Below are 14,953 nucleotides of genomic sequence, written 5' to 3'. Positions count from 1 at the left end.
TGAGTTCTAGTTCCACCTTAGGCACGAAAGCCAGTTGAGTGACTTTGGGCCAATCACCAGGAGATGGTGAGTTCTAGTCCTACCATGGGCACGAAAGCCAGTTGGGTGACTCTGGGCCAATCACCAGGAGATGGTGAGTTCTAGTCCTACCATGGGCATGAAAGCCGGTTGGGTGACTCTGGGCCAATCACCAGGAGATGGTGAGTTCTAGTCTTACCTTAGGCAAGAAAGCCAGTTGGGTGACTCTGGGCCAATCACCAGGAGATGGTGAGTTCTCATTCCACTTTAGGCATGAAAGCCAGTTGAGTGACTTTGGGCCAATCACCAGGAGATGGTGAGTTCTAGTCCTACCATGGACATGAAAGTCGGTTCGGTGACTCTGGACTAATCACCAGGAGATGGTGAGTTCTAGTTCCATTTTAGGCATGAAAGCCAGTTGAGTGACTTTGGGTCAATCACCAGGAGTTGGTGAGTTCTAGTCTCACCTTGGGCACGAAAGCCGGTTGGGTGACTCTGGGCCAATCACCAGAAGAATTCTAGTCCTGCCTTAGTCAACCTTGGGCCAGTCTCTCTCTCTCCCAGTGTAGCCCATATCACAGGATTGTTGTTGGGAAAATAAGAGGACCTTGTGTTGGATGAATAGGTTTGCTGCCTTGAGCAATTTGTAGAAACAAGAAAGGTAGGGTTCAACTAACTAAACTAAACTAAACTAAACTAAATTAAATCTTATTCAAAGAATTGGCTCTCTGGAAAAAACTTAATGCTGGGAAAGATGGAAGGAAAGAGAAGGAAAGGACAAGAAGGAGGATGGAGGGTGGAGTTAATTATAGTGGCATGTAGAGAACTTACGGCAGGTCCAACAATGAGCAGGTGTACTCTGGAATCTTCCCGATGCCACTCTGTCAAGTGAAGAGGAGACAACTCTAGTTAGACTAAAATTAATGTGAGACTAAAGCATGGTAACATGGACTAACAATAGTTCTGACCTAGGCTCCCCCACCAGCACGAAGCTGAGTCCTCGTCCTGATAAGCCCCCTTTATTTAATTGACAGTGAATTCCTCTCCAGCAAGGTCTTTCCTCTCCCACAGTCACCATTCCCAACCTTTATCAGCCTTGGAGAGGTGCCAGGCCGATATCTTTCAGACTCCCGCAATACTTGGCAAGAATGCAGGAATGGACTAATTGTCTCCTGCAAACTCCACTCCCCTTTCGCTCCTCTTTTATTCCCTCTGGGAGGGGCCATTCATCGGCCAACTGTGGCCTTACTCCTGAGTCGACCCTTGTTCTTTAGCTGTTCTCTTCATCTGGCAACTCTGCGCATGCGCACACTGGGAACAGGCTCCAGCTATTTGTCTGCCTCACTGATGTCTAACTCCGAAGGCAGCTGATAACTGTCAGATGGCCCTGGCCCTCTCTCTGCCTCCGACACAGCCCTCGTCAGAGCCTTCCCCAGACTCCAGGACTGGCCCATGTTCCTCCCCAACCTCCTCACTGTCCGAATCTGCTGCCAGATCCGCTGGTGGATCACAACAACAATAATTGGTGGCAGAATCTGCCTTGTTGGTGCTTGAAACCATTTAAAGTTGTTATTTTAGTCCAGCCAAGATGGGAAGATAGAGATGCCTACAGAAACGTTGGACCCAAATGGTGGAAGATTATGTTCCTGAGAAGGAACATTTCAACCAGCTGTTGGTTAGCTCTTAGCTCTTAGATCCCCCAGCATCTGAAGTCTGAGTAATTCCTCAACTAATTCTCCCATGGCCAACCAATTAAGAGTTATATCTACTTTGATTAGTAGACTGTTTGCTACCCAAAGTAGCGTCAATCTAAGTACGAAGGGCCCCGTTTTCTGGCTATATTGACACATAATGGCATTCTTTTCCTCTCAGTTGCCCTGTATGTTTAATTTTGTACTATCCTGTAACTCTTTTTAATTGATTTTATGAGTGTTTGGTGCCCAGAGTCACTTGCTTGAAATGGATGGCTCCAGGAACTGAATAAACGAAAGAATGAACCTGGAGAATTCAGATTTGTCTGGCGAGCAAATGGACCATTCAACCAATGACAGTAATTTTAATGTAATGTGATCAATTAAGGAGATAGGCCAAGGATGATGGTGGGTGCCCTGTCCTCTCCTGAGTTGTCCCTTCACACAATGATCAGATGTTCACTCTTACATAAAATCATTTAAAAACCAAGAATCTTGTGTGTTCTCAGTCCTCAAAGGAAAGTGGCGCAATTTATTTTTCTTTTAATCGATCGATTAAAGTTATTTTGCTGCCCAGCTCACTGATACAGCGCCTCTGAGAGGCTCTTAGTTCCATAGCACCAAGAGAGGCTGGAAAAAGGCGAATTCGCCTCCCCAAATGTTCTTATGAACCACACACACACAAAAACACACAAAATTGGAAAAATTTAGAAGTTAGAAAACCCAAACTCTGGTCAGATGGACACAACAGCTGTATCCATCACATTCCAGGCGCCCCCCTACCTCCTCAAATTATGCCTCCCAGTCATCCAAAAAGATGGCCATTGGTAGGGGGTCATCCATGCCAAATGTGTGGTTAAGAAGTTGGATGGGAAAATGTTGACCTGAAAAAGCATCCAGTAGAAAAAGTGGATCTTTGACTCTCCTTAGTCCACAGATCAGCACGAAGAGATATACATTCTGGTCGTCCTGGGCAATCCCTGTAGAGAAAGGATGATTGAAACTTCTTCAGTTTCCAAGGATCAGAACTTCTCCGAAAATTAAGAAGGGTCAAGGACTCTGTCAAGTCAACACACCATCAACTATCTAGGAATATTTGCAAGTTGTTGATTCCAACCCAACACCTTCCCTCTTATTAGGAGCCATAGTGGCACAGTGGTTAGAATGCAGTATTGCAGGCTAACTCTGCTGGCTGCCAGCAGTTCAATTCCAATCGGCTCAAGGTTGACTCAGCCTTCTATCCTTTCGAGGTTGGTAAAATGAGGACCCAGATTGTTGGGGGCCATAGGCTGACTCTGTAAACTGCTTAGAGAGAGCTGTAAAGCACTGTGAAGAGGTATATAAGTCTAAATGCTATTGCTATAGCTCGTTTTCTCCTTCCTTCCTTTCTTCCTTCCCTCCCTCCCTCCCTGATGGCATAGTGGTTAGAATGCAGTATTGCAGTTCAATCCTGACTGACTCAAGGTTGACTCAGCCTTCCACCCTTCTGAAGTTGATAAAATGAGGACCCAGATTGTTGGGGGCAAGAGGCTGAGTCTGTAAACTGCTTAGAGAGGGCTGTAAGGCACTGTGAAGCGGTATATAAGTCGAAGTGCTATTGCTAAGTGCTATTAATCAGTCTACTGAAACTAGTTTTTTCATGTTCTCTATTTCCATTGCTTTTCAAAGCAATCTTTGGCTAAACTCCTAAGCTGGACGGGACCTTGGAGGTCTTCTAGTCCAACCCAAGATAGGAGCCCTTATACCATCCATATCCTGAATAACTGGTCCATTTTGGAAGATGTCTATGGATATTCTCAGCCATCCAGGTCATAGTTGTCCCAAAAGGTACTTTTCCAAGCGACTTTCTGGAAAGTCCATCTTGGAAAGTTAACCATTCAAGGAGGCTTGGAGAGATCAAGAAAAGCCAATAAAATTTTGCCACCTTTCCTGAGGAAGCAAAAGTATTTAAAAAAAAAAAAAAAGTTAGAATGTGGCTGGTGCCTCTTCAAGACTGGAATGAGGGGAATAAAAAAATGGATTTTAACCGCTAAATGCAGAAGTGGAATTTTTCTTTAGCCTCTCACTTACAACAATGGTGGCATCAACAAGAGAAGAATGACCAGCTCAGATTAACCAATCCAACCTGCCTCAGTCTAATCCCGTGGGGGTGAACCAATGGCACATATGCCAAAGCTGGCATGCAGAGCAGAAATGGATAAATTAACTCTAGAATTAAAAGATAAAGAAGACTCAAAAGTATTTTACAGTATGGAATAGATGGTATAAGTGGATAAACCAAAGGAAAAAAGGGTAAAGATAAGAATTAGAGGAAATGCAAAAAAAAAAAAAAAAAAATGCACCGTCAGATAGATAGAAAAGGTAAATAAGTCACTGTCTGTAGATTTGTATATATGTGTTTTATATAATCGTATGTACTTAGTTTGTTAGTGTAATTATGGATTGAAAATGTAAATTTTAAGGGAGAGAAACTTTGTATATTCTTTTTGTTTTTTGTTTGTTAATATTTTTAAATTCAATAAAGTTTGTTTTTAAATTGAAAAAAAAAAAAGAACCTGCTGAAACCCAGATCTGGTACACGCGCCTCCAGCCGGCCAGCTGATTTTCAGGATGCACAGGGGGCAAGGCGCACGCGGGAGACGCGAGTGCATGCGCAGAGGGGCTTGTGCGCATGCGTGGGGGAGTGTGGGGATGGAGAGCGGGGTGGGGGGTGAGGTCTGTCCTCCCCCCTACCATGGCCCTGTTTTTGGGCCCAGGAGGCTGCAGGGAGGTCTGCTAGGCCAAAAACGGGGTGTGGGGGGGGTGACTGAATTGGCCGTCGCTTACTCCCAGTTTTCGGCAAAACCCCTCCCATACCTCAATCAATGGGTTCGCACTTACAACCGCTGTGTTCGCTTTGTGACTGCGACGCTCGCACTCATGGCCGCTGTATTTGCTTTACGACATTCACTTAATGACGGCCATGAATGGGAAAAAAAAACCAAACAACCCTGACGTAAAATCATCGTCGATCATGCGTTATGACTGTTACAATTTACGACCGTAACAGCCGGAGCTCAATACGGTTGTAACTCGAGGACTGCAGAACATCTGAAGGTTATAAAAATGAGGCCGGGCGGATTCCAGCAGCTTTATTAATGTCTCCATCCACAGTAGATGCTACAAGTAATTCAGAGGATATTTTTTATTATTTTTTTGCAAAAGGAACTGAACTGGAAAAGATACGACCATCCTCTCTGTTTTTATGGTCTCTCGCTCCCTGCGCTGACCTTTTAAACAAGAAAAAAAGGGAAAAGGGAAGGTTTCTGTGGCTGTTTCCTCTTCATTTTTTTAACAAATATCCCTGCAATCTCTTTCAAGATTGGCATAAAACATGGGGGCTGATCAGTAACCAAAAACCAGCTCCGCCAATGCTGTCTGTTTATCTCTCCAAAATATCACCGGTGGGGGCCGAGAGTCCAGGCTTACAATATTGCTTTTTGGAAATTAAAACCCAATCTGGAGAGAGAGAGAGAAGGAGAGAAAGAGAGAAAGAGGAGAGAGCAAGAGAAGGAGAAAGAGAAGGAGAGAGAACAAGAGAGAGAAAAGAGAGAGAGGGAGGGAGAGAAAGAGAAAGGAGAGAGAAAGAGAAGAGAAAGAGGAGAGAGAAAGAGAAAGAGAAGGAAAGAAAGAGAGAAAGAGGAGAGGAAAGAGGAGAGAGAAAGAACAAGGGAGAGATAAAAGAAGAAAGAAAGGAGAGAGAAAAGAGAAAGAGGAGAGAGAACGAGAAAAAGGAGAAAGAGAGAGAAAGGAGGGAGAGAGAGAAAGAGAAGGAGACAGAGGATGTGTGTGTGTGTGTGTGTGTGTGTGTGTGTGTGTGTGTGTGTGTGTGTCTGTGTGTAGGTCTTTGGTTATTCGGCTTTTCTCCCGCATAAAATTGATTCTGCTTTTCTGTAGAATTTGCAACCACTTCATTAAGCTTCCGTCAGAACCAGGCAACACTAGAAAGCAGCAGACGACAGAAGGCGAGCGAGAGAAAACGTGAAAAGGGCAAAAAAGAAAAAGAAAAGAAAAAAAAACAACCCAGTCCAAATAGCTCAATTACCAAACAGGAGCTGAAAAGAAAAGAAGGGTTGGAAGAAGAAACCAAAAAAAAAAAAAAAAATTAGATTCATAATCAAAATATCCTTAGTGCTCCATAAAGCACAGAGCCATTCTGCTTGATAGCAAAGAAGCCAAAATTACCCTTAATGCAATTTTAATATTCCACGGAGGTCTAAACCATTTCCAATTTTAACCTACGTTGATTTTTTTCTTCTTCTCCTTCTCCTTCCGTAGAGGTAACTTGTGAACTGTAGTCACAGCAGCGAAAAGCTGCAGTTTTCAAAATAAAAAAAAAGGAGGAATTCTTTGCGGCGGGCTGATCTTTCCTTATTTCTTTCCTTTGTCATCCTTCACAAACGCGCAGCGACGCAACCTGTGAGAATTTCAAAACCCACAACCCTCCCCTTCCCGTCTCTTGAAAATACGCTCGGCAAACACAGGCGCTCCTTGACTTGCGACCGCAACGGAGCCCAAAATTTTCTGCTGTTAAGAGAGACATTTGTGAAATGACGTTTGCCCCAGGGGTGAAAATCTACTTATCTTCCCAACCGGTTCAGAAGTGCATACGCCACGCGCGCGCACGGACCCTCTGTGCATGCACAAAGCCTTCTGTGCATGCGCAGAGGGTAAAAAAACAGGTTACTTCCCGGTTACAACCAGGAAGTATTGACGACTGGGTGCGTGGGTGGAGCCTCGCGCTGCCATCGCTACCGGTTCTCCGAACCGGTCTGAACCGGGATCATTTCACCCCTGGTTTGCCCCATTTTACAACCGTCGTTAAGCGAATCCCTGCAGCGGTGAAGTTACTAACCCGGTTGTTAAGTGAATCTGGCTCCCCCCCCCATCAGAAGGTCACAAAAGAGGATTACGTGAACCCCGGGACACTGCCAACCGTTGTAAATCGGAGTCAGTTGGAATTTTGTCCCCGGGGAGGCTGCAACCGTTGTTAAATGTGGGAAAGTCACAAGCCCCTTTTTTCGGTGCCGTTTGTAACTTGGAGCAGTCGCTAAACAAACTGTGGTAAGTCGAGGACAGCAGAGATAGGCAAACTTTGGGGGGGGAGGGTTCAATTTGAAATGTTTCGCATCTTCCACCCAAGGCGAGGGGGGTGGTACTCATGGACTACAATTCCCATCAGCCTGGAAAGGGACGTCGGGAGCCGCAGCTGATTGATGGGTCGTGTTGTACTGATGTAACAGTTAAGAGTTGGAAGGACCTTGGAGGTCATCTGGTCTAACCCCCTGCTCACACAGGCGACCCGTACTAGGGATTCGAACCGCCGAACTGCCGACCTTTCTGATCGACATGCTCAGCGTCTTAGCCCCTGAGCCACCTAGACAGGTAAGAGATCGGATTTCTCTTTAATATAAATGTGGATTTTTCAGGTATTGGTCACAGGGTCCTGTTAAGCTTTGAACATTGTTAAGACGTGAAAATAGCTGGCAGTCCTCAGCTTATGACCTCCATTGAGACAGGAATGCCTCGTGGCTAAGGGATGTGGTTGTTAAGTGAGAGGTCCCTCCCCCCGCTTTTATGACCTTTCGGCCGTGGTGGGTAAGTGAATCGTGAGGCTGTTAAGCGAATCACAGGGCGCTGGCTGGGGGATTCTGGGAGTTGAAGTCCACCCATCTTCAAGCTACCAAGGTTGAGAAACACTGCTCTAGTTGTTGGAAACCGGCTGGGAAGGTCGCACATGGCCAAATCACGCAGCCAAATCACGTTCATATGACTGAGGATGCTGTGATGGTTGTAAGTGCGAGGACTGGTCGTTCAGGTTTTTTTCAGTGCCATCATCACAACTTTGGATGGTTGCTAAACGAATGATTGTTAAATCGAGGATTCCCTGTCTTATGAATGATAGGAACTTTCTGGGAAACATGAAAATTATTTCTTTCTTTTCTTTTCTTTTCTTTCTTTTCCCTTCCTTCTTTGTTCCTTTCTTCTCTCTCTCTTTTCTCCTTTCCTTCCTTGTTTCTTTTTCTTTCTTCTCTTTCTTTCCTTCCTTTCTTCCTTCCCTTTCTCTTCCTTCTGTTTGTTTCTTTCTTGTCTCTTTCTTTACTTCCTTTCCTCCCTCGCTCTTTCCTTTTCTTTCTTTTCCTCCCTTCTTCCTTCCATCCTTTCATTCTGTCTTCTTCCTTTCCCCTTTCTCTTCCTTCCTTCCGTTTCTTTGTTTCTTTCTTCTCATTCTTTCCTTCCCTCCCTCCCTCCCTCCCTCTCCTTTCTTCTTTCCTTCCTTCCTTCCTTCCTTCTTTCCTTCCTTCTCTCTCTCTCTCTCTCACGCACACACACAGAAGGGCTCTGAAGATTGAATTCTGACCTCATTGCAATTATTCCACTGAATCTCCCTGCTGGTGGTCTCGAGGACATTGCCAATCCTAAAAACGGAAGCTGTGGCTTCTGTTCCCATTTCAAAAATCCCAACAGAAGCCTATTTATTCCCGATTTCTGATCAATCCTTACGACGGATGACCTTCTGATTACATCTACACTCCTCTCACCCTTTGTGGCCCGTCCATCACAACTCACCGGTGTTCTCACCACAATGTTTTGGGGTGTTTAAAATTTAAAGGGGGGGTTATTTATTTAAATTTTTAGGGGGGGGTCAGAGAACTGGGGAGCACAGAACCCTCCATAAGTACATAAAGAAACCAACCGAGACAATTGTCAGGATATTCATGACTGGGAAGACATGGTCAGCCAATGAATAGGCATAGCAAATAAAGTCAGCCAATTGGGAGCTGAGACAGACTGGAGGCAGGGGGTGCCTTAGTCTGCAGCTTCTGATTCTGTGCAGAGAAAAGAGAAACTGAAACCATTGTGTGTGTTAAGCTCTCTACTGTACTCTGTGTATGTAAACATGTCTGCTGATCTGAGCTGGAGAATCAACTATTGGTATTGTAAATACTTTATGTGTTATTATGGCTATAAAGAAGTTAATGAACCCAGCTGATTCAGTTATCTGTGTGTGCTTCTGGATTTGTTTTTTGCAACAATCCACTTCCCCCCACCCACCAAACCCAACTGCCAAACTCAATCCATCCATTTCCTGCCTTTCCACAATAGCATTCAGCCAAAATACAAAACACAATTCTTCAACATCCCTTCCTGATTGTGCTTCGCGCTTTTCAACCTTCCGAAAAAGGAGCCATCTCTGGTTTCGACAAACCGGGGAATCGCCAGGATCAGCGGAGGGAAAGCTGAGCCGGTGCCCGTCTGCGGCGCACTCTATGGAAATTTTGAATTATCTACTTGTCACCAGCACTTCAGCTTGAAGGAAAAGTCTTCCAGGCTTCTCGGTCCTTGAACTGCTGTCAGCTCGAAGCGCATGATTCGGAGGCCAAGCCACAACGTACAACGGAGGTGTGTGATTCAAGGATAACCATACAGAAGGGATAAACTACCCTACTGGCGGGGGAGTGAAGGATGTATGACCTCTTTTGCAGAACCTTCAGAGAGAAAACCTTAAATCCTTTTTTTTAAGCGCTAAACAATCAGCTTTCCCCCGGTTGGTGGAGAAAGAGGATTTCTGCATGGAAGGCTCTGAATTCAATTCCCCAGGTTTTGTTTCAGCAAAATGCCAAGGGGATGGATGGGGCATGCGCGGTGAGGAGGAATTCTGTTTAAACTTGGGTAAACAGTGTTAGGAGATACCATTATGGTTTCATAGGTAGTTTTCCTTCTCTTTTTTTCCCTACTCCTTTTTCTTCTCCTTCCTCATTTATTTCCTTTCCTTTCCTTTCCTTTCCTTTCCCCATCCATTTAATCCCTTCCCTCTGTTCTGTTCTCTTTTCCTTTCCTTCCCATTCTCATTCATTCTCTTTCCCATCCATTTTTTTCCTTTCCTTTCTTTTCCTTTCCATTCCCATTCTCATTCATTTATTCTCTTTCCCATCCATTTACCTCCTTTCCTTTCCTTTCCTTTCCTTTCCTTTCCTTTCCTTTCCTTTCCCTTGCCCCCTTTTCTTCCCTTCCTTTCCCTTCCCTCTCCCTTCCCAAATCTCCAAAGAGAAAGAGATTTGTGTTCAGAAAGACTTTTACTAAAAATTCTAGAACATTTCATGCTTGTATGCATTTTTACCTGCCCTCTGCAGAAATTCAGCCCAGTTATGCTGCCTGTTCGGAAGGCTCACGATCCCTAGAAATGAGAGTAAATTTGGGGTCATGCATTCAACTGCCCCTCCAAAAGCATGCCAGGGCAAGCTTTTCAGCAGGTTGTTTTCACTTGGTCTTTTTTTTAAAAAAATTGAAACTTTTAAACAAGAAGATAAAAATGAATACAAACTAATGGAAAGTAAGAAAGAAGAAAAAAGAATAAAGGAAAATAAATCAAACATACGCGTCAAACCTTTAAACAGGAAAAAAAAACCCAAGAGAAAGTAATATAAGAAAGAAAAAAGAAAATGAGAGAACACAAAGAAAAAGCCAAAAAGTGCAAGCAAAAAAAAAAGCAGGAAAGAAAGAAAGAAAGAAAGAAAGAAAGAAAGAAAGAAAGAAAGAAAGAAAGAAAAGGAAAGATAAACAGGAAGGAAGGAAGGAAGGAAGGAAGGAAGGAAGGAAGGAAGGGAATGATAAAAGAAGAATGAATGAATGAATGAATGAATGAATGAATGAAAAAGAAAAAAGGAAGGAAGGATAAAGAAAAAGGAAAGAAGGAAGGGAGTGGGGAAAGAGAAGAAAGAAAGAAAGAAAGAAAGAAAGAAAGAAAGAAAGAAAGAAAGAAAAAAGGAAGGAAGGAAGGATAAAGAAAAAGGAAGGAAGGGAATGGGAAAGAGAAGAAAGAAAGAAAGAAAGAAAGAAAGAAAGAAAGAAAGAAAGAAAGAAAGAAAGAAAGAAAGAAAGAGAAAGGAAGGAAGGAAGAAAGAGAAAGAAAGAAAGAAAGAAAGAAAGAAAGAAAGAAAGAAAGAAAGAAAGAAGAAGAGAAAGAAAGAAAGAAGTGGTTTCTAATATTCTTCACAGCTGTTAAAAGTACAAATGTATTTTAACCTCTCTCCAAAGTTACATCCTATGATTCTTCTTTCTCTGATCCTTTCTACCTAATCCTCCAGAGATCGCAAGTTCATTTTCTTCTTGTTTTTAACGCAAAAAAAAAAAAAAAAGAACCAAACAAACCCCATAAGAGGCTTCAAGAGACAGCAGGTGGTCGGTTCTCATTTGGGAAAAAGACAAAAATAGGAAAACAGTTCTCCAAGGGACAGAAAGAGGATTTTGAAAAATACTTACCTTGAGCCTGGACACAGATTTTGTTCCTGCTTTGAGGCTTTGCAAATTAATAATAATAAAAACAAACAAACAAACAAAAAACACAGGGAAAGCAGGTTAATCACTGTAACCAAAGGGGCAAGGCAATCTTTTGCAAAACAGTTCACATTTCAAAGATTGCTATACTAAATGTGTGCAAAGAGAGGCAAACAAAAACGAACAAACAAGATTCTTTTCTCTGCAAAATACATCCTGATTGCTCTCCTCAATTCATCAGGATTCCTTGCCCCCCAGTCGCCCCTCTTAAAAGGAAGATATCATCTGTATAAAGTCACTCCATTCAGGCAGGTGGAAATTAGACACAAGTACACTTTGGAAAGTCTGTATAGTCAAGGATATGGTTTTCCCAGTTGCAATGGATGGCTGTGAAAGTTGGACCATAAAGGAAGGCTGAGCGCCAAAGAATGGAGGCCTTTGAACTCTGGTGCTGGAGAAGACTCCTGCGAATCCCTTGGACTGCAAGGCAATCCAACCGGTCAGGCCTAGAGGAGATCAACCCTGGCTGCTCTTTAGAAGGCCAGATCCTGAAGATAGAACTCAAATCCTTTGGCCACCTAATGAGAAGGAAGGACTCCCTGGAGAAGAGCCTAATGCTGGGAACGATGGAGGGCAAAAGAAGAAGAAGGGGACGACAGAGAACGAGGTGGCTGGATGGAGTCACTGAAGCAGTCGGACTGAGCTTAAATGAACTCCGGGGATGGTAGAGGACAGGAAGGCCTGGAGGAACGTTGTCCATGGGGTCATGATGGGTCGGACATGACTTTGCAACTAACAACAACAACAGACTTTGGAAAAAGTTCTGAGAAGAGCAACTAAGATGATCAAAGGCCTGGAGACTAAAACCATACGAAGAACGGCTGCAGGATTTGGGTCTGGCTAGTCTAGAGAAAAGAAGAATTAGGGGCGACATGATAGCACTATTCCAGTATTTGAGGGGCTGCCACTAAGAAGAGGGGGGTCAAATTATTTTCCAAAGTACCAAAGGGCAAGACAAGAAACAATGGATGGAAACTAATCAAGGAGAGAAGCAACCTGGAATTGAGGAGAAACTTCCTAACAGTGAAGACAATTAACCAGTGGAACACCTTGCCACCAGAAATCGTGGGTGCTCCATCACTGGAGGTTTTTAAGAAGAGACTAAATGGTCACTTGTCTCAAATAGTTTCAGGGGACTGGACTAGAAGACCTCCAAGGTGCCTTCCAGCTTATTCTATTTTAAGTAGCAGGGCCATTTCCCGTAAAGGCCCACCAATTTTTAATATTGATTGATCGATCAATATGCAAGGGACTAAAACACAATCATTATTTACGATCACTTTTTTTTTTTTTTTTTTGGCCAATCAAACAAGTAATGCCTCCTGGTGAAATTATTCTACTTTTTTTTAAAAAAAAAATGGTTCTCTTCTTTTCATTTTGGATCCTCGTGAGGTTTTTATTTTACGCAGGCCATCTTAGAAACACACAGGTAATTGAGCCCCAGGTAATTTCTGTTGCAGAGACCTTTGTTAAGTGAGGTTTGCCCCCATTTTATGACCTTTCTTGCCACTGTTGTTAAATGAATCACTGCAGTTTTCTAGTCCAATCCCCTGTTTAGGGAAGAAATCCTATACCCAAGAGAAGCCTTGGTGGTGCAGCGGACTAAAGTGCTGTTAAGTAGCACTTAGCTGCCAGCTGCCTGCAATTACTGCGAGTTCAAATCTCACCAGGCTCAAGGTTGACTCAGCCTTCCGTCCTTCTGAGGTAGATAAAATGAGGACCCGGATTGTGGGGGCAATAAATTGACTTTGTATAAAAAAGAACACCGCTTTGGGGGGGGGGGGGGCGAAAGCCCTACTAAGCAGGTATATACTAAAGTATGAAGGCTATTGCTTAACGCATTGTAAGCTGCCCTGAGTCTCCGGATAAATCGCATATAAATCCAACCAATAAATAAATAAATAAATGAATGATGACAAATCTATGGCACGTATACCACAGATGGCATGTGGAGCCATATCTGTGGGTACGCGAGCTGTTGCCCTAGCTCAGCTCCAGTGCGCATGCCTGCGCCAGCCAGCTGCTTTTCGGCTGGCCCCGCCCAGACAGCGCCTCCCCACCCAGGAGTCTCCACGCAGCCCGTTTTGGATACCAGGTAAGTACAGGACTCACGTGGAGGCTCTGGCAGGGCGTTTTCAGTCTCTGGAGGAGTGGGGAAAAGAAAGCCTCTGGAGCCTGGGGAGGGTGAAAAACGCGTCTTCCGGGCCCACCAGAAGTCGGGAAACAGGATGTTTCCGGCCTCCGGAGGGCCTCTGGGGGGGAAGGGGGGGAGGCTGTTTTTGCCCTCCCCAGGCTCCAGGAAAGCCTCTGGAGCCTGGGGAGGGCAAAAAACGGGCCTACCGGAAGTCTGGAAACAGGCCATTTCCGGCCTCCGGAGGCTTCAGGGAGGCCTGCTAAGCCCAAAACGGGGTGTGTGTGTGGGGGGTGTTGTGTGCGCATGTGGGGGGGGAGCATGGGGGTCATGCGCATGCACAGGGCGCGGAGGGGCATTGAATTATGGGTGTGGCCACGCGCACACGTGACCCCCCCCGCGCTCCTCCCGCTTTTGGCACGCGACAGCAAAAAGGTTAGCCATCACTCTCCTATATCATTTCAGACAAATGGTTATCCAAGGATATCAGGGTTTCCTGTCTAAGCAGGGGGTTGGACTAGAAGACCTCCAAGGTCCCTTCCAAATCTGTCATTCTAATCTATTCTAAATAGTTGTTAGTAACATCGTTGTTAAGTGAATCAGGGTTCCCCATTGACTTTGCTGGTTAGAAAGTCGCATAAGGGGATCACATGATCTGAGGATACGGCAACCGTCATAAATACGAGTCAGTTGCCGAGCGTCTGAATTTTGATCACATGACCATCGGATTCTCCGATGGTGCTAAGTGTGGAAAATGGTTCTACAACCCATTTTTCAGTGCTGTTGTTAACTTTGGACAGTCACAAAAGGAATGATTTTAAGTCAAGGATTATCTGTTTTTCTGGGTCATTTTGGGTCATTTTGGGCTTTGATCCTATGCAGGCCATTCAGAAATATATTCAAGGGAAGGAAGGAATAAATAAAGATCTCAATGCTGGCTTTAAAAACTGGGCAGTCTAAAGGCACAGCCAAGAAGGTGAAGCTGCCTAGATTTCTGGTTAAAATTACCCCTTTTAAAAAGCAGCTTGTCAGGTGACGTCAGAAGCTAATCAGAGCCGGCAGCCTTCAATGAGCTTCAATCAATATTTGTGGTAAGCAGCAATCAATTTCTGTAACTTGATACAATTATCAGGTTTTTAGCAAAGCAGATTTTTAAGGGAGAGAGAGAAAGAGAAAGAGAGAGAGACAGAGAAGAGAAAGAGACACACAGAGAGAGAGAGACACACAGAGATAAAGAGAGAGAGAGAGAGAGAGAGAGAGAGAGAGAGAGAGAGAGAGAGAGGAGAAGCGAGAGAGAAAGAAAGATAATGAAAGAGACAGAAAGAGCAAGCGAGAAAGAAAGAGAGAATGAGAGAGAGAGAAAGAAAAAGAGAGAGGAGAAAGAGAGAAAGAAAGATAATGAAAGAGACAGAAAGAGTAAGAGAGAAAGAGACAGAGAAAGAGAGAGAGAAGGAGAGAGAAAGAAAGATAATGAAAGAGACAGAAAGAAAAAGAGAGAGAGATAGTCATTTTCCCACACTATTTTTCTACCATTTATTAGACTTATTTGTCTTCCTGGGCAAATGACAAACCCCCACTGTCATCATTATGGAGGTTTAAAAAGAAAAATCAAAAGGAAGAAAAAAGGAACAAGAACAGTTAATGTAGGCCGCCATTCGGAGAGCCGGGGGGGGGGGGGGGGGGGGAGATTGCCCACAAAAGAGGCTTAATTTGCTTTCAAGGCAGAGAATCATAG

At 44.1% G+C, this 14,953-nt stretch overlaps 1 protein-coding gene across 1 annotated transcript in view; it reads right to left on the bottom strand.

Moving 5' to 3' along the window:
• Window positions 1-14,953, bottom strand: part of GLT1D1 (glycosyltransferase 1 domain containing 1) — a 46,651-nt gene that overhangs the window by 21,013 nt on the left and 10,685 nt on the right. Inside the window, exons 5-8 of the mRNA XM_070950577.1 lie at window positions 11,013-11,049; window positions 9,871-9,927; window positions 2,594-2,689; window positions 850-899 (exon numbers count right to left, since the gene is read on the bottom strand). Coding sequence (XP_070806678.1) covers window positions 850-899; window positions 2,594-2,689; window positions 9,871-9,927; window positions 11,013-11,049 — 240 coding nt within the window. The remainder of the gene's footprint in view (window positions 1-849; window positions 900-2,593; window positions 2,690-9,870; window positions 9,928-11,012; window positions 11,050-14,953) is intronic.

The sequence above is a fragment of the Pituophis catenifer genome, unplaced genomic scaffold (genome assembly GCF_029215685.1).
Source record: "Pituophis catenifer annectens isolate HBS135680 unplaced genomic scaffold, rPitCat1.0.hap2 SCAF_10, whole genome shotgun sequence".
Classification (NCBI taxonomy): Eukaryota; Metazoa; Chordata; class Lepidosauria; order Squamata; family Colubridae; genus Pituophis; species Pituophis catenifer.
This window is presented reverse-complemented; position numbering and strand designations above follow the sequence as displayed.